Source organism: Sorex araneus, chromosome 1 (genome assembly GCF_027595985.1).
Source record: "Sorex araneus isolate mSorAra2 chromosome 1, mSorAra2.pri, whole genome shotgun sequence".
NCBI lineage: Eukaryota > Metazoa > Chordata > Mammalia > Eulipotyphla > Soricidae > Sorex > Sorex araneus.
Window position 1 is genome coordinate 407569069 of NC_073302.1, and position 20582 is coordinate 407589650.

The following is a 20582-nucleotide window of genomic DNA, read 5'->3' on the forward strand; positions in this document are numbered from 1 at the left end:
GCACACAGAGGCAGCACCTCTCCGGCCAATGAAACAGGGCAGGAAAAAGGCAGCTGGGCTGTGAGAAGACACCCATGACACTTCCTGCTGCTACCCTCTGACCTGCTACTGCAGTGATGAAAGGGGGCCTGGACTGAGACACAGGGAAAAGATCCAAGGAGGCATCAGAGCCAGCTTCAATGTTCCAAAGTCGCCCAAACCCACGACTAACTTCTGTGAGTGACAAACTGTAATTATGTAAACCACTGTTATTTTGATAGTGTGTTATTACTGCTTAGCTCAACTTACTCTTAATACAGACAGAAGTTAATCTAATTCTGTAGTAATCATAGGGTAGTTGAAACATTTTTCATGTTCTTATTTTTCCTAATTTTTCTAAATAACCCATGTGCTTGCTGCTTTTAGAAAAACAAGAGCTTTTTAATACGTTGAATAGCTTGAATAACCTCCCGGCTCTGTGCTCAGGGATCACTCTTGGCAGGGCTCAGGAGACCATAAGGAGTGCTGGGGATTAAACCTGGTCAACCACATGCAAGGCAAATGCCCAACCTCCTGTGCTATTGCTCCGATACCCAAAAGCTCAATTCTCAATGATAAAAATTCTATTTGGTAAAGTTCACATAAATGTATGAAAACTAGCTTGTTTGGGGGTAACGTGTAAAGTATACTGTTTTTGAGAGATTATTTAGAAGGGTTAAAACTTTCTCCATATTATCTTCTTGGCCAGTTTCTTCACATTATTCTAGATTTTCTTAACAACTGATCTGAAAATATACTCATAATATTGGAGGGTCTTTAGATCTAGTATCAGTTATGCAAAATGAAATTTCAAAGTTTCTACTAGCAAGGCTATTCTTAAAATACTCAAAGGGAAAACTACCCAGAAATTCCTCAATAGTTTAATAAATAATAATTCAGTGAATGAGGCCTATCATCTCCCCAAACCCACAGCACTACTGGTGCAATCCCTGTGAATTAAAAATACACGTCTTATTATAAATAAAATATACCTACATTTTCAGCATAAAGTTCAACAAAATCTCACAAACTGTACACATCGATGTAGTTTATGAACTATAAAAGCAGTTAAGAATGAATAATATATGCCCACCCACAACAAAGTGATTGGTTCCTACCAAAAGTTAAGTGAAATAAGTCAGTCATAATTGTTCATATAATGACAAAAGCATAAACAAATCTGTGACTACTTTGTGTGGGGGATCCGTGGAGGGGAGGGAAGCCGGGTCATACTCAGCAATGCTTAGTGGTTGATTACTTTGGGCTCTGCACTCAGGAATTACTTCTGGTGGTGCTCAGGACACCATATGGGATGCCAGTGAGCAAACCCAGATTGGCCACATGCAAGGCAAATGCCCTAAGACTCTAACCCCCTAACAACTGTACTATCACTCCAGCCGCTCTGTGACTACTTTTTGAAAAAAGTAGATTGTAACTAAAGTGGGAACAAGGGAGGCTTCTCAAGGACACTGAAAGTTCTATTTATGCGGGTATCAGTACATAGATGTTCTCTGTGAGAATTCACTAATTTTATGCTGAAAACTATAGGTATGTTATATTCTGAATAAGATACGTAACTTTTACTCACAGGGAATGCACAGGTAGTGCTATGAGTGTGGGAAGATGAAGGGCCCACATTTAAGCTCAGTACCTTGCACATGATGCTCTACCAGCTTTTATTCTCGCTGACCACGAATAAGAATAAAATATTTTTTAAAGCCTGTGATTCTACTTTAAAGCTCTGACTTCAATATATCACTGAAACCTATAGTATACTTAAAAGTCTATGCGTAGGACAAAAAAAAAATTTTTTTTTAAGGACAGAACTTCAGTGTTCAAAGGACCCAGGCTGCTCCCATGATCCCCGGCTCAGTGCTGCCTCAGCAGTATCCTGGAGACCATGTGGCACTAGGAATCCAGCCCTGAGTATCTGCATGCCGAGCCTGCACTCCAGCCTTAAAGCTACCTCCTAACCCCTGCGCTCACCTAAAAGATAACTTTTCTAAAAGATAGAAAAGTTATCTTTCTTTTAGAAAAGTTATTTTTTAGGTTAAAGTTATCACATATAAAAAAGAAATCCAAAATCTAATGATCACGGAATACTAAAGTTTAACTGTTAAAATGTGCCCATTAGGAAGCTCCTGCCTGGCACCTTTCCGCCGCCGCCGTCGGATCCTGACCATTCTCCATCCTGCAGGTAAACAGGCAATCCTTTGGAGAGCCTGCCTCAGCGCGGAGAAGCCCCCCTCCCCACCCCCTGCCCGCCGCGGCTCGGGGCTTCTCCTGAAGCTCCTGCCTGGCACCTTTCCGCCGCCGCCGTCGGATCCTGACCATTCTCCATCCTGCAGGTAAACAGGCAATCCTTTGGAGAGCCTGCCTCAGCGCGGAGAAGCCCCCCTCCCCACCCCCTGCCCGCCGCGGCTCGGGGCTTCTCCTGAAGCTCCTGCCTGGCACCTTTCCGCCGCCGCCTTCGGATCCTGACCAATCCCCACTCTGCTGCTTAGGGGCGTGTCCTCATCTCAGGGGGCGTGGCATAAAAAGTGGGCGTGGGTTCTTTCCAGAGCGGCGGCCGCTAACGCGGCCGCAGTTACTTTTTTTTTTTTAACATTCCATGCCTTCTCCTTTGGCCACAATTGATAGAATTCATTCCTTCAAAGAACTCCCTGAGGCCCTCCCTTTCTCCCACTTCCCGCTTCCGTCTGCGTCTCCCGAGTTTCTGAAGTCACTCCCTACTCGCCCGGCGCTCCCCGTCTCCCGAACTGGCTTGTAACTGCGCACGTCCCCCCCATCCACAGGAAGACACTGGGGGCGTGGCCTGTGTCTTAGTGGGCGTGGTCTAAAGTGGGCGTGGCCTCCTCTCTTTGCTACCTCAGCTCAATCCGTACTGTGTATTCCTTTGAAAACTCACTTTTGCGATCTCAAACATTTACACAAACTAGCCATTAGCTTAGGCTGACAGTATAAAAGCTATCAGTGAATAAGGGAAGTTTAGCACAATCGGAGCCCCTTCTTCCCACAAAAAGGAAGAGGAATAAATAACTACAAGGTTCCAACTCTGCACCTCCGTGACAATATGAAGAAACAGCGAAAATCCCCTCCACGAAGAGAGGGAGAAGAAAAGATACTAGAAACCTCAAAAGAGTCTCCCAACATCTACAACCTCTCAGATAAACAATTCAGAGAGGAAATATGGAGGAGAGTCGACCTACTCCAAGCAACTATGGAACAGACATCCAATAAATTAAGGGAGGAGATGAATCAAGCGCTGGAACGGTCTACCAAGAAAATACAGGAACAAATGAGAGCAGAAATGAGAGCAGAAATTTCAAACCTTCGAACCGAAGTCTCACAAATAAAGCAATCGGTAGATGAAATAAAAATATCACTAGATGCCCTCAACAGCAGAATGACTACAGCCGAAGACAGAATCAGCGAGCTTGAGGATGAGCTGCAGAAAGCTTACAGACAGCAACAAATAATGGCCAAAGACCTCAAAATGGCTATAGAGCGAATCAGAGCCCTGGGGGATGACTTCAAGAGGAACAACATAAGAATCATTGGAGTACCAGAACCACAGGGAAGTAACCCCAATGAAAAAAACATAGTCAAAGACATCATCGCTAAGAAATTCCCAGAGCTGGACAAGGCAGGCGTCCAGATACAAGAAGTCCGAAGAGTGCCAGCAAAAAGAGACCCAAATAAAAAGACTCCAAGGCATATCATAGTCAGAATGGCGGATGCTGTAGATAGAGACACAATTCTACAAGTAGCAAGATCAAAGAGGGAAATCACATACAAAGGAGCACCCCTCAGATTTACGGCCGATCTGTCAGAAGAAACCCTCCGAGCCCGAAGACAATGGTGGGACATAGTGAAAAAACTCAACGAAATGAATGCCTCACCAAGAATACTTTATCCAGCTAAACTCTCACTCAAACTCGAAGGAACCATACACTATTTCTCGGATAAACAACAGCTCAGGAACTTCATAGACTCAAAACCAATCTTGAAAGAAGGTCTAAAGGGGCTACTGTAAGACAAGGAGGAGCCCCATAAGAACAAGAAATCCCACAGAAAGATGACACAAAACCCCATCACAATAATCTCTCTCAATGTCAATGGCCTAAATGCACCTATCAAGAGACACAGAGTGGCTAAATGGATCCGGAAATTAAACCCAACATTCTGTTGCCTGCAAGAAACACACCTGAACAAACAGAGTAAGCATAGACTCAAAGTCAAAGGATGGAAAACAATCCTCCAAGCAAACAACCCCCTTAAAAAAGCTGGAGTGGCCATCCTGGTATCCGACAACATAGATTTCAGGATGAAAAAGATCAAAAGGGACAGCGAAGGTCATTTTCTGTTTATCAAGGGATATGTACAACAGGAAGAAATCACACTCTTAAACGTATATGCTCCTAACGAACGACCGGCTAAATATTTAAAACGACTCCTAACAGACTTCAAAGAGGACATCACTAACAGCACAATTGTAGTTGGAGACTTCAATACGGCCTTATCACCTCTAGATAGATCCACAAGAACAAAACTCAACAAGGAAACACTGACCCTGAATGAAGAAATTGAAGAGAGAGGCCTAATAGACCTATACAGGGCCTTACACCCCAAAAAGAAAGAATACACATTCTTTTCCAGTGCACATGGAACATTTTCAAAAATAGACCATGTACTGGGCCCCAGAACATACCTCAATCGAATCGGAAAAATAGAAATTGTATCAACCATCTTTTCAGACCACGATGCGCTGAAGATAGAAGCTAACCACCCACAAATACGGAAAATCAAATCAAACACCTGGAAATTAAACAATTCCATGTTGAACAATGAGTGGGTCAAGAAGGAAATCAAGGAAGAAATCAAAAGATACTTAGAAACAAATGAGAATGAAGGCACGAGCTACCAAAACCTATGGGACGCAGCTAAAGCCGTGTTAAGGGGAAAATTTATAGCTCTCCAAGCATTCCTCAGGAAGGAAGAAAGGACCCACATAGATAGCTTGACTTCATGACTCAAGACCCTAGAAAAGGACCAGAAAAAGGACCCCAAACCAGACCGAAGGAAAGAAATAATAAAAATTAGAGCAGAAATTAATGACATCGAAACCAAAAAAACAATCCGAAAGATCAATGAAACAAAGAGTTGGTTCTTTGAGAAAATAAATAAGATTGATAAACCGCTAGCAAGTCTCACAAAGAAAGAAAGAGAGAAAACTCTAATAAATCGAATCAGAAATGAAAAGGGGGACATCATAACAGAAACCAGTGAGATTCAAAAGATCATTAGAGACTACTTTGAAAGTCTTTACGCCACAAAAAAGGAGAACCTAAAAGAAATGGATGGATTCCTTGATTCCTACAATCTCCCAAGACTGAAGAAAGAAGACCTGGAATACCTGAATAGACCCATCAATGTTAAGGAAATTGAAACGGTAATCAAAAACCTCCCCAAAAACAAAAGCCCAGGCCCAGATGGTTTCACTGGCGAATTCTTCCAAACATTTAAAGAAGACCTATTGCCTGTTTTCCTCAAACTTTTCCAGGAAATTGAAAAAACAGGAACTCTCCCAAACAGTTTCTATGAAGCACATATCTCCCTAATACCAAAAGCAAACAAAGACACCACTAAGAAAGAAAATTACAGACCAATTTCCCTGATGAACACCGATGCGAAGATCCTCAACAAAATACTAGCAAATAGGATCCAACAACTCATCAAAAAGATCATACATCACGACCAAGTGGGATTCATCCCAGGGATGCAAGGATGGTTTAACATTCGGAAATCAATCAACATAATCCAGCATATCAACAAAAGTAAAGATAAAAACCATATGATCATATCAATAGATGCAGAGAAAGCATTTGACAAGATCCAACATCCTTTCATGATGAAAACCCTCGCCAAAATGGGGTTTGGAGGAACTTTCCTCAAGATAGTCGAAGCCATCTATCACAAGCCTACGGCAAGCATTATCCTCAACGGGGAAAAACTAAGGGCCTTTCCTCTGAGATCAGGCACAAGACAAGGATGCCCACTCTCACCACTCCTCTTCAATATAGTACTGGAAGTACTTGCGATAGCTATTAGACAAGAAAAAGAGATTAAGGGCATCCAGATAGGAAGGGAAGAAATCAAACTCTCACTATTTGCAGACGACATGATACTATATCTAGAGAAGCCTAAAACCTCTACTAAGAAACTCTTAGAAACAATAGACTTATACAGTAAAGTTGCAGGCTACAAAATCAATACCCAAAAATCCATGGCCTTCATATATGCAAACAATGAGGCAGAGGAAAGGGACATGAAAAAAGCAATCCCATTCACAATCGTGCCCCAGAAAATCAGGTACCTCGGAATCAGCTTAACCAAGGAAGTAAAAGACCTTTACAAAGAAAACTACATAACGCTACTCCATGAAATCAAAGAGGACATGAGGAAATGGAAACATATACCCTGCTCGTGGATAGGGAGAATCAATGTTGTCAAAATGGCAATACTCCCTAAAGCGTTATACAGATTCAATGCGATCCCTATAAATATACCCATGACATTCTTCAAAGAAATGGATCAAGCAATCCTAAAATTCATATGGAATAACAAACGTCCAAGGATAGCTAAAACAATTCTTGGGAAAAAGATGATGGGAGGCATCACCATCCCCAACCTCAAACTTTACTACAAAGCAGTAACAATTAAAACAGCATGGTACTGGAACAAAGGCAGAGCCGTAGACCAATGGAACAGGGTGGAATATCCCTACACACAACCCCAAATGTATGACCATCTAATCTTTGATAAGGGAGCAAGAGATGTGAAGTGGAGCAAGGAAAGCCTCTTTAACAAATGGTGCTGGCACAACTGGACAACCACATGCAAAAAAATGGGTTTAGACCTTGACCTGACACCATGCACAAAAGTCAGATCAAAATGGATTAAAGACCTCAACATTAGATCACAAACCATAAGGTACATTGAAGACAAGGTCGGCGAAACCCTCCACGATATTGAAGATAAAGGTATCTTCAAAGGTGACACGGAACTAAGCAATCTAGTAAAAACAGAGATCAACAAATGGGACTACATTAAACTAAAAAGCTTCTGCACCGCAAGAGATACAGTGACCAGAATACAAAGACTATCCACAGAATGGGAAAGGATATTTACACAATACCCATCAGATAAGGGGTTGATATCAATGGTATATAAAGCACTGGTTGAGCTCTACAAGAAGAAAATATCCAACCCCATCAAAAAATGGGGCAAAGAAATGAACAGAAACTTTACCAAGGAAGAAATACGAATGGCCAAAAGGCACATGAAAAAGTGCTCTACATCACTAATCATCAGAGAGATGCAGATAAAAACAACCATGAGATACCACCTCACACCACAGAGACTAGCACACATCCAAAAGAACAAAAGCAACCGCTGTTGGAGAGGATGTGGGGAGAAAGGGACCCTTCTTCACTGCTGGTGGGAATGCCGACTGGTTCAGCCCTTCTGGAAAACAATTTGGACGACTCTCAAAAAATTAGATATTGAATTCCCATTTGACCCAGCAATACCACTGCTGGGAATATATCCCAGAGAGGCAAAAAAGTACAATCGAAACAACATCTGCACATGTATGTTCATCGCAGCACTGTTTACAATAGCCAGAATCTGGAAAAAACCCGAATGCCCCAGAACGGATGACTGGTTGAGGAAACTTTGGTACATCTATACAATGGAATACTATGCAGCTGTTAGAAAAAAGGAGGTCAAGAATTTTGTAGTTAAGTGGATGGGCATGAAAAGTTTCATGCTGAGTGAAATGAGTCAGAAAGAGAGAGACAGACATAGAAAGATTGCACTCATCTATGGTATATAGAATAACAGAGTGGGAGACTAACACCCAAGAACTGTAGAAATAAGTACCAGGAGGTTGACTCCATGGCTTCGAGGCTGGCCTCACGTTCCGGGGAAAGGTCAACTCAGAGAAGCGATCACCAACTTCATTGTAGTCGAAGGTCATGTGGGGGAAGAGAGTTGCGGGCTGAATGAGGGCTAGAGACTGAGCACAGCGGCCACTCAACACCTTTATTGCAAACCACAACAGCTAATTAGAGAGAGAAAACAGAAGGGAATGCCTTGCCACAGTGGCAGGGTGGGGTGGGGGGGAGATGGGATTGGGGAGGGTGGGAGGGACACTGGGTTTACGGGTGGTGGAGAATGGGCACTGGTGAAGGGATGGGTTCCCGAACTTTGTATGAGGGAAATATAAGCACAAAAGTGTATAAATCTGTAACTGTACCCTCACGGTGATTCTCTAATTAAAAATAAATAAATTTAAAAAATAAATAAATAAATAAAATGTGCCCATTACATTTATAATTTATTATATTAGACATTTATTATATTAGACAAATACTTGTTCAAAAATTGATTACAAGAAAGGCACACAAATGTGAATTAAGTTAAGCTGCAACTTTATGAATGGTAAAATGTAAGAGCTTCCATAGATTATTAGTAAAATATTAACATAATCTACTCATTTGATAACTTTAAACTCTTTATTACGAGGTATAGTGAAATCAAACCATGTTATTCATACTTTTTTTTTTTTTTTTTGCTTTTTGGGTCACAACCGGCGATGCACAGAGGTTACTCCTGGCTCATGCACTCAGGAATTACTCCTGGCCGTGCTCGGGAGACCATATGGGATGCTGGGAATCGAACCCGGGTCAGCAGCATGCAAGGCAAATGCCCTACCCGCTGGGCTATTCCTCCAGCCCTACATTATTCATATCTTAAATAGGCTTAAAACTCTACTTTTAATTGGCATGAATATGTACACAATACTTGAAAGAATGATGTGCAGAAAAACTATTTCAATAATATGGTTACTAACTCCATTATCAATAAGGTCATTAAAATATTTCCACTTTCAAATACAAAAAAAAATCATGAAATAAAAATTAACAATGGTTTTGTTGAACTTAAGAATTGCAACTCCTTGGGCAGAAGAGATAGACCACCGGGTCAGGTGCTTTCCCTGCTCATGTCCAACCCCAGTTCCACCCCCAGCATCCCATATTGTCCCCTAAGCCATGTCAGCGGTTATGCCTGAGATCAGAGCCAGAAGTAAACCCTGTGCAGCTGCACGTGCACCACTCTCCCTTGCCCCTCTTTCCCCGAAAAAAACAAACTGCAACTATCAAAAAGTAACAAACAGTATGAATATCTAAGCTTCACTAAAGAAGAATATGGTAGCTTTTATGTAACTTAGCACTGTAGCACTGTCTTCCCATTGTTCATTGACAGGCACCAGTAATGTCTCCATTGTGAGACTTGTTGTTACTGTTCTTGGCATATCAAATAAGCCAGGGGTAGCTTGCCAGGCTTTCCAAGAGGGACAGAGGAATCAAACCCGGTCAGCCTCATGTACAGCAAATGCCCTACCTGCTGTGGTATCGCTCCAGTTCTATGTAACTTAATATACTGAAAAGTATCTTCTGTTCTAAAATGCATAGTGGGGCTGATAGTACAGAGGCTAAAGTGCTTCCCAGTTCAAAGAGCCAGTCCTGGTTCGATCTCTGGTACTGCATATGGTCCCCCAAGCACTGCCAGAAATATCTCCGAGCACAGAGTTTGGAGGAAGCCCTGAGGACTGCCATATGTGGCCCAAAAAAACAAATGAAAAAAGCAAGAAATAGTTAATGTCAAAATACATCAGTTTTACTAATTATATTAATGGGTGATTTACAACACAGAAAAGAGAACATTTATCATACTGTACCTCCTTGCATGGGACAATTACAAAATACACGTTACGACATGGAAAATAGAAGCAAAACAAACAAACCCATAAATAAAAAATCACTGTTTTCTATATTTTGAGAGGAGGTTTATTGGCATTTTAATGTCAAGACAAAAAATCAGATTCAAGAAACTAGAATTACCTTGACAGCCACTCCTTTTCCTTCAGGAAATTCTAGAAGATGAAAGGTGAGTTCTTCAACCCTAGTAATGCACAGTTTGGGGTCCGTTGTTCTTCTCAATGACTGAACCAATGCCCGGGTTCTATTGTCAATACTCACTCTTGCAATAATCTGGAAAGACATAATACATGTGTGTGACTAAAATATAAAACTGCTCTAGGAATACCAAAAAAAAAAAAAAAACAGTAAAAAGTTTCTTAGGTCTCATTTAAGTGAATGAAATGTTAACTCGAAGCAAAAAATTTAATAAACCTTAAGATCACATGAAATAACTTGCCTTTTCCCGTTGAAGAGATAAACGTTTTTTCTCCTCTGTATTTTTCTCTTTGCTGGCAGCCTGCTCCACCTTAACACTTTCTTCTTGTTCTTCTGGCTGACTCTTTGAGTCATACTTTAATTTGGGGACAAGTCCACCAATATAACCACCGACTAAAGCTTGCACACCTTCAGTGGGACGAGAAAGGAAGTTGGCAATGCTTTGCTTGGTAGAGACTGGGGGTACCTCGGGGACCCTGCTGGCACTTCCGGGCTTGTCCACGGTGTGTAAAGACTGTGAGTCCAGCTTCTCATCACTCAGGACACTGCGATCTGGAGAACTAGGTTTCTTGTCAGCTTTTATACCTTCATCTTCTAATTTGTCCAGGGAATGCTTACTGTCCTTCTTTTCAGACATTTTCCACTGACGCTTAAAGTATGAATTTATATGATTTGATAAGAAATAAAACGATTCTCCAAATTTCGTGGTTATACTACTTGTATAATGAAAAAGGCTATGTTTACCGATATCTTCGTCTTTATCAATTACAGGACTTCTCTTTTCTGGAAAAGAACTTTTGTCTGTGGATTGGTCTCTGTACTTATTCAGAGATTCGGTGGTTCTCTCAACATTTTTCTGTTTCAACCAGCCACTATCTGATACTTTTCTTAATATCCCAGATCTTGGCTTAAATTGAGCTAAACGTGAGATCATTTCATTCCCATTGCCAAAAACAGCCTTTGAAACGGAGTTCAAAGTACTTTTAATACGGGACATACGAATGTTCCCTTTTGTAAGTCCTTTGGGAGCAGAAGTACTAAGTTTCAAAATTCCAATATGGAAAGCATGGTTGCCTGAAGAATAACAGTGCTTACTACAAGAATGTGCTTCCCTTTTGGTCCATTTACATCTTACTTTGCTTGCATGAAAACCTCTTTGTAGACTGATGTGGCTTATCCTCCAGTAATATTTAGGTGAGCACAAGAAATACAGTTGCTTGTTTCTCTGCTTCCCACAAAGACTTCTTGCATTACTAAGGAGGTAAATATATATATCTATAGTCAAATTAACAGACATAACTTAAGAATCATTTATTTTCTATAGGTTATGACTTTCACTTCATTCCTGAATGCTTCACTTAGAAATGCCATAATTCATGGTCTTACCTGAAATGGCAAGAAAAAAAAAATTAGATGTGAGGAAACGGAAATGGGATATAGACAATATATCCCTATTTGCAAACTCTGCTTAATGTATTTCCATTGTTGCAAATACATATCTCACTTTTAAGCTAAAAGGAAATAATTGAGTTTTTGAGGGGGCATATGCTGCCCCCGCCCACGTGCTGCTTGCAACCACATGGCTGAGCACATGTGTCGCCCAAGCACATATGTTGCCCACATCTCCCCTCTTGAGATGTGTACTTTCATGCTTCCACATCTAATGCTGAGGCTGTGTAGATCCATGTTCTTCGCAGAAGCCCAAGTTCTCTCTTGAGCATGTTACACTTTCTCACTTTCTCTCCCTCCTTCCCCTTCCTAAAAACCTCCAAACAAAACCGTTTTTACTTCAAAAAAGAAAAGAAAAGAAATGAATGAGGCTGTTTCACCACAAAACTCAATGAATAAAGTAATGAGCAGCAGGATATTTCTGGAGAATTAATTTACAGAAGCCACCTACAACACTTAACCCAATATGTCATTTAAATACTACGCCTTTTTTACTATTAAATTCTTGACTAGTTCACGTGACACTACACCTTCAAGTCCTTTGAAGAAAAGGATCAGGTCTTATATTCTAGCGTCCTTCATTTGTATATCTGTGGACCAGTCCAGGGACCAACATTTACAACCAAAATCAGTGTTTTTCAACCTTTCTATACCTGCAACTGGCTGTTGACCATGAAGACCTCAGTTACACTTCATTCAGTGGAAATCTATTTACAGAGCATTTCATCTATACCAGAGATGATGCTAGATGCTATGACAAGACTATAAAGACAAATAGGTATTAGCGAACTTCTTATCTAGAGGTAGAGATAGCCATGTAAAACCCAGGAGAGAGATAGTACAGTAGGTAAGGCCATTGCCTTGCAGTGGTCAACCTGGGTTGATCCTCCGCACCCCACAGATTCCGCCAAGCCCACCAAATGCAATCCCTGGGTACAGAACCAGTAGTAAGCCCTGAACACTGTCAGGTATGGCCCAAAGAAAGAGAACAAGAGGTTAAAACAAAAAACCTACTGTGGCTGTCCCAAAGATGACCGTCTGAACTAAAATCCTTATAAAACTGTGTGCACATATCATTTTAAACTACCCTCATTAGGGGGTTCCAGAGATATCACTCAGTGGTAGAGAGTCTGCCTACATGTGTGAGGTCTCCAGTTAGCTCCCCAGCACCCCCACATTGTCTCTGAATGTGATCCCGGCCTGCAATCAACTATATGGCTCCACAATACACCACAATCAAGTGCTAAGTATTGTAAGTGTTTCACCCAGTGTATCACAATAATAAAGGGAGGGAAAGATAAAATTTTTTCATTCTGGGACCATAGCAATAGTACAGGGGTAGGACGCTTGTCTTACACACAGCCAACCCACATTCAATCCCTTGTGCCACATATGGTTCCCTGAGCCATGCCAGGAGTGACTGAGTACAGTTAGGAGTAAACCCTGAGCACCATGGAGTGCAGCCCCCAAACAAACAAACAAAAATACTTAAAATTCCAAAACATAATTAAGTGAAATAGCCAAGTGTTTGGAAGGGGAAAAAGAAAAACAAACCTATCTCTTAGGTTTTTCAACAAGTCCTCAGGATCTGCAGTCAAGGTTAGAAAGTGAACTAACACAAAAGCACTTAAATTCCCCAAACAAGTAACTATCTGATGAAATACATTAAAGAACTTAACAGATAAGGGACAAAAGCAACCCTACAGTGGGTAGGGCACCTGTCTTGCACCAACCAGGCTCAGATTCCATCCTGTTCCCCCAAATGGTCCCCTAGGCCCTGCCAGGAGTGATCCCTGAGGGCAGAGGCTGAAGTAAGCCCCAGCACTGCTGGGTGTGGCCCAAAAACCAAAGTACCACCAAACAACCAAGAGTGCATAGCCAATAAGGCGCCTGCCCAGGCCTAGCAAACAGACAAGGACCAGGTTCACTACTCTGCAGGCACCTCCTATAGTCCCCGACGCCCTCCAGGAATGATCCCTGAGCACAGGGCCAGGAGTAAGCCACATGCGCAACAAGGTCAAAATTTTAAATTTTTTATAAAAGGTAAGATTTAAAAAAAAAAAAGGACAGTGGGAAAGGTTTCCAGAGAAATCACAGGTCTGACCTACATCATGTTATTCCAACATCACAGAGACCTAGGAAAATGGGAACTAGAGCTGGTGTGCCCCTTGGAATTTGGCAGAGTGTCACCTGAAACTACCTTGATCACACATCCAGAGCTCAGGACAAGTGAGGCCCCCACACAAAGCAACTGCCACTACAGGTTAACGAATATTCTACATTACAAAATGTGCAAGGAAGTGAACCATTACCTCAAGAGAACACCAATAAAAATGGCCAAAAGGAAAAACTGTCTAAACAAAATTAGAACTAGAAAAAAATATTAAACATTTAAAACACTAAACATTTAATGTTTAGTGTTAAAATCATTTAAAAATTTTAAAATGTTTAACATTAAAATCTTTTTTTTTTTTTTTGCTTGTTGGGTCACACCCGGCAATGCTCAGGGGTTACTCCTGGCTCGGCACTCAGGAATTACCCTGTAAGTCTGTAACTGTCTCACGGTGATTCACTAATAAAATAAAATTAAATTTAAAAAAATAAAGTATCTGTTGATGGGGCTGGAGCGATAGCAAAGCGGGGAGGGTGTTTGCCTTGCACGGGGCCATGCCGGGTTCGATTCCCAGCATCCCATATGGTCCCCTGAGCACCGCCAGGGGTAATTCCTGAGTGCAGAGCCAGGGGTGACCACTGAGCATCGCCGGGTGTGACCCAACAAGCAAAAAAAAAAAAAAAAAAAATCAAGATTTAACAAAAAACAAGAAGGCTAAAGAGGGGAAGGGGAAGAAATGCACAAAAAGAGAAAAGAGATTAAAAAAAATTTTTTTGGAAACAGAAACTCCAGCTACATGCTAGTAATTTGCCACACCTATGATACAGTGACAAGGAACAGGTGGAAACAGAGATGAGGGGTAATGATGGACTTATATGATCAGACCTAAATACCCAGAAGAAAGCAAATGAACTTTTTTTGGGAGGTGGGGGGGTCACACCTGGCAATGCTCAGGGGTTACTCCTGGCTCTGCACTCAGAAGTTATTCCTGGCCTAGCCGTAAACAGAGTACATGTCATGTATATATTAGGGCCTGGGTTTGATCCCTGACACTGAAAAAAAAAAAAAGTCAGCAGAAAAAGAAAAGTTTGGAAATATGAGCTTTGTCTATTCAAGAATGGCAAGAATAAGATGGCTCAGGGAAGTAGAAATGGGAAAATTGACACAGACAAGCAGAGATAAGAGTCAGGCAGAAGACAGAACCACATCAGCCTAGATGGCAATAGAGGTCTGCATTGCTTCCTTTCAACCTACACCCATTGCCACTATTAGGCCATGACAAACTCACCTCTTAACTTGGCATACAAAGCCAAAGTAAAAATAAATAAATAAATAAATAAATTTCAAAAACACTGAACAATTTTGTGATACCTTAACACACCTCTCAGAAATTACAAAGATCAAGCAGGAATTATTTAATTATTATAGTCTACAAAATTAAGTTCAACTAAAATATTCCCAAATCACAACACAGCAAATACAGATACATTTTGTTTGTTTGTTTCCACAGGGATCATTCCTAGAAGAGCTCAGGGGACATATGAGGTGTCAGAGACCAAGTCCAAACTGGCAGCATTCAAGGCCTTACCTCCTGTACTATCTCTCCATCCCTAGGCACAACTTCTTAGAGTAAATTCAAGTGGAGCAAACGTTAAATTACAAAAATATATAAGAATGTAAAGTGGGGGCTGGAGTAACAGTAAAGTGGGTAGGGTCCCTGCCTGGAAGGGTCCCATCCCCAGTACTATTTATGGTATTCTGAGCTTGTCAGGAGTGATACCTGAGCACAGTGCCAGTGAAAGCCCAGAGTACTGCTGGGTTTGGTTCCCCATTTTTTTTTTTTTTAATGTGAAGAGCAAGGTGTTACCATGAACTGAGAAATGGGCTTGGAAAACTTTAAATGCAATGGGAGGGAAGGACAGCTAGTACAGTGTAGGGCCCTGCCTTGCATGCTACCCTGGGTTTGATCCCCAGAATCCCATAAGGTCTCTCTGAGCCTGCCAGTAGTAATCCCTAAGCACCACCTGTTGTGGTGCCCAATCCATAAATAAGCACTATAGCACTGTCGTCCCGTTGTTCATCGATTTGCTTGAGCACCAGTAGCATCTCCATTCTGAGACTTGTTGTTACTGTTTTTGGCATATTGAATATGCCATGGGTAGCTTGCCGGGCTCTGCCGTGCAGGTGGGATACTCTCGGTAGCTTGCCGGGTTCTCCGAGAAGATGGAGGAATCGAACCCAGGTTGGCCATGGGAAAGGCAAATGCCCTACCCGCTGTACTATCACTCCAGTATAAATAATTTGGGAGAGTGATTAGAACAGAGTTTTAGACCTACTACTAGGGAATGGATGGAGTATATGCTAGAAGCAATAAAGAAAATGCTAGGTAGAGACATAATAAATGAATTTATGAAGTCATGCATATGTCATGCAATAATGCAAGCACAAAGTGAATGGGGACTGAATGAAAACAACTCTACTAGTATGAAGAAGGTCATTCTTGGCCATCTGCAAAAGTGGAAAAACCCGCAAGACTTGCTGAAGAGTAAGATGAGGTAAGAAGAGTGAACAGCCAAGACAATTTAGGGGATTTTCACCAGACACCTGGGTAAAATGTCATTTGTGAATGAAAGACTACTGGGACAGGAGAATCTAACATCTGAGTGACTAACCTCTTGGATTTACAGAATGAATAGCAGGAGATTCAAGTGGAAATAGACCATAGGATCACAGTGGATATATAATATCGGGCTTACCAAAGTTTACAGTCATATTTCTTATTTTGATACCAAGAATTTGATAAAGAAAAGTTCCTCTTTCTTGATAAATGCTTATTTTTTCTTATTTGCACACATGAACCAAAGTTTCTGTAACAGTACAGGATATTCACAAACCTACTAAAACATTCTTTATGCATCAAAATCTTAACAGTCTGGTTTTTTAAATTTTGTTTTGTTTTTTGGGGCCACACCAGCTGGTGCTCAGGGTTTTCTGCTGGCACTGCTAGTGTGCAGATATCAGGGGGCCAAACGGTGTGCCAGGTAATAAACCTGCCCAGCCACACGCAAAGCAAGTGTCCACCTGTATTATAGCTCCCAACCCCAATACTCTGGTTTTAAGAGAACAAACCATGGAGCCAAAGAGTGCCATCCACAGTAAGTAAGAGGACATCTTCCAAAAATAAAAGGAATCAGTGAAAAGATACCCTGAAACAATCGGGACAAAGTCCAAGTTCTGAAAACTAAGGGGCAATGAACAAAGTAAAATATTAAGACATGGGAGAGAGGAATTTTAGAACCAAGACATGACAGAATTGGAAGATGTCTAGAGCTAAGAGATCTAACTCTGACATTTTCACAAGCGTACGCTCCAAAAAAATTTTTTTAAACAATATATACTCTACCACAATTACTGTCATTACTGGGGGGGAAAGAAAACAACTCTAAGTACTACCTGTCCTTTTTATCAACTTTGTGGAGCAGGTAACTATCTAAACTAGTAAAATCAATCCTTTCATCCATAGCACTCAATAAAAAAAAATATTTCATTCAAAATTTTTATTTGTCTCATACAAATACTGCAAAAACAAGATAAACATTAATAACTGAATTAATGAAAAATCACGAACAAGTTCTTATACTGAAAGTATAACATGCAGAAGAAATTAACAAAAGAATTAGAAGTTTGAAACTGCCTCATCAGAAGCGTAAACTCGTTAACTTAACAAACTTTAAAATTCAAGGCTTTAAACATTCCTCTTATTTCAGTTTTCAACAGTTTCTCAATACACTGAAGAAGTGCCATCTGCAATCAAAACTGCAGAGCCAGTACGCAACTGTTTACAGGAAGAAAAAACCAATGGGATCTGATAATCCCTTAAGATGCATCCCTTCCCAGCTTTTCCTAGAAGTCATCACTTTCCTTTAGGGTTGTCACCCAAGTGTCCCAGAGACACCAGTTTCCTTCCAGCAAAAAGACAGCACTTGACAAGGCCTGTGGAAGCGCGGCAACTCCAGGATTGAATACACCTATCCCCTCGCCAGCGCACTCACCTGCAGACGCCTAACCTAGTGCCGCGCTCAAGAGTTACGAAGTGGGGAAGGGTTAAACGGGAATCGCCGAGAAATGTTTAAAAATAGCAATCAGGAGAATCGGGAACACAGTCGAGGACTGTGGACCTTCCCTAGCGAACTGTCCCGGGAGAAAAACCCGGGCAGAGCCCCAGATCCCCGGGGGTCACTAGGTTGCAAGTCGAAGGGGTGGGACAGGAAGCGCGAGGCGGGACCAGCGGAACCCAAACAGTTTGCGCGTCCAGGCCGGCAAAACCCACCCGGGGCTCCAAGGGCGCCGCGCGGCCAGAGGACCCCCAGACTCTCTGGCACGCGCGATCGGGTGGCCTTGCGGGGCCGGGTGGTGGTGGGGGGTGGCGGTGTCTCGCTGCAGGGACTCCTTTTCGAAGCCGGACCTGCTCCCCACCTTTCCTCTGCAAGTGCCCTTCGCGGAGGAGACCGGGCGAGACTCGGAGGGCCCCACCGGCGCTGGAGCGACGGGGCTGCCCTCTTCGCCGGCCGGTCATCCCTCCTCCGTCTCCCAGCTGCCACTTACCGGGAATGCAGGGCGCGGCGGCACGAGGCGTCGTTCCGGCCCGGGCGTCTAGCCGGGCCAGCCTGCCTCCACCGAGCAGCGCTCCCGGCACGCAAACATCAGCGGCGGCCGGGCCGCCACCCCCCACTCCCGCCCCCGCTCGGGCCCGCCCCTGGCGGAAGTGACGCACGCTCCGCCGGCGTCCAGCCACTCCCGGCCTTAGCTGGGGCCCGCGCCTCCCTGTCAATCACCGCTCCTACTCCTCCCCGAGACATGCGCAATGAAGCAAGACTGAGGACGCTGCTGGCGGGGACGTGGGTGCCTGCACGCGCGGGTGGAGCCCGGAGAGGCGTGGTTTGGTGGCTGGCCCAGAGAGTGTGTTTTGCTTTGGGTGTTGTTGTTTTTTTTTCCCTTGCTGGCCTCTGTGCCCTGTCAACTGAGCTAAGTTTCTAGGCGCGCGCCCGCTGAAAGGCTCGGGTCAGCTCCCTGGCAAGTGTGCGAAGAAGCTGGGGCCCGCGTTGCTGGCTGTCGCCAGAAGGCGGTGAGAGGCGCGGGTCGTGTGGTCTGATGCTGCTGTCATCGTTCCGGGGCATGACCACCCGGACCACTCTCGAGGGTGCTATCACATAAATTATCATGTTGGATGTTAGCCCGGGAACTTAGCAGCTGCTGACCCACAGAGGTCACACACGTAATGCTTAGGAAAAAAATCTGACGTTGCATGCACAGCTAGTCTGCAAACGCCAAAGCCTGTTTTCTGTACGTAGTGAGCTGGGAATGAGGTCTAATTTTGTCAGGTATTTAAAAGAAAAAAAAAATCAGTTTAGGGGCCAGAGCTATAGTACAGCGGGCAGATCACTTGTACAAGGCTGACCCCGGTTCAATCCCTGATATACCCTATATGGTTCCCTGAGCCCCTCCAGGTGTGGCCCAAAACACCAACAACCAAAAGAAGTTTAAAAATTAAAATAAGATGCTTTATTCAAGTACAACCAACCCTTTTCCTTTCCCTGTCAGTGGTACCTTGTAAATTAGTGTCCTCTTGAATTGACCTTGAGGTTAAGTGGAAGTTAGTGATCTTTTCAATGGGCTGTAGAGAGTGGTGTCATTTTAGGACTGACTCAGTTCCCTCTGACACATTCTCTCATGAGAAATGCTTTTGCCTTAAGATTACCATAAAGCCTTTGAAAGAATTGTATGAGCTACAAAACATGGTAGGTTTTAAACTGATATTTTTGATTTTTTTTAAAAAATTGTACATTTGTAAATTAATGAATAAATCAGTTTTATTCAACTCAACGGTTGCAAATAATTGGATTGTATACTCCATAAAGCCTGGTGAACCTCTGAAAAAAGACACATTTTACTATTGGATAACTAAAAGATGTATGCATAAAACAAACTTGAGAAGAGTATGCAGGTAACTTTAGTTTTTGAGAGATCTGAAGAACTTCCCGTGTTCTCTGGGGATGGGGCATACCTGGCTGTGCTCAGGGCTTACTGCTACTGTCTCTGTGCTTAGAGATCACTCATGGAAATGCTTAGGGGTTCATATGAAGTGCCAGAATTGAATCCTTGTGGGCCACATGCAATGCAACCACCCTACCTGTTGTACTATCTCTCCAGCCCGGAAAACATTATCCTTACATATGTAACAATAATAAGACTTGAGTCTGAATTTTCTGCCTTTGATGCCAAACTGCAATAAGGCAGAGAGGTTGGACTCAGTTGTGAATCTAAGCCAGTTTGTACTTCATCCTGTTCCCTACAGAGATTTTAGATCTTTCCCTTACCCCATGGTTCTGCCTTCCACCAAAAAGAGATGCTTTTTTAGGGGCCAGAGAGATATAGTACAGTATAGTACAGTGTGTAGACCCAGGTTTCATACCTGGCATCCCATATAGTCCCCCAAGCACTGCCAGAAATGATTCCTGAGTGCAGAAACCAGGAGTAATCCCTGAGTATTGCCAGGTGTGGCCCCCAAAACAAACAAAAAAAGCTCTATAATCCGTGTTTAGGGTTGAACTAGAAGCCAATCATAGAGAAAAAGAACAGAGAAAACATGTCTCAACTGTGATGTGTACTGATAGAAGGCTGGGCTTGCCAGTGCTGCTATCCTTAGTCTTACAATGTACAGACTGGAGTGGCTGATTCAGTTCACTGATGTCTTTCTCCTTTGCCTACTACCTCCCACCAGTCCTTTTTGACGCCCCCCCCAAGCCCCAGGAAGAGATTTGTGGGGATGAGTACATGATCTCAGGTTGCTAATTCCTGAAAAGAAAAAACAGAACTGTTTTTCTTTCCTTTTTCTCTTTGTTTGTTTTTGTGTTGGGGTCATATCCGGCAATGCTTAGAGGTTACTCCTGGCTCTGCAC

The 20582-nt window shown here is 42.6% G+C and overlaps 1 protein-coding gene across 2 annotated transcripts in view; it reads right to left on the reverse strand.

The window, feature by feature from the left end:
* PNPLA8 (patatin like phospholipase domain containing 8) overlaps window positions 1–18368 on the reverse strand; it is a 48878-nt gene extending 30510 nt beyond the window's left edge. Inside the window, exons 1-3 of one of the 2 annotated variants that reach the window (XM_055141495.1) lie at window positions 18229–18368; window positions 10303–11314; window positions 9987–10136 (exon numbers count right to left, since the gene is read on the reverse strand). In XM_055141495.1, coding sequence (XP_054997470.1) covers window positions 9987–10136; window positions 10303–11058 — 906 coding nt within the window. In that variant the 5' untranslated portion in view covers window positions 11059–11314; window positions 18229–18368. Of the gene's footprint in view, window positions 1–9986; window positions 10137–10302; window positions 11448–18228 lie in introns of both variants that reach the window. The other variant, XM_004602093.2, reaches the window with a different exon arrangement.
* Window positions 18369–20582: the final 2214 nt, after the last annotated feature.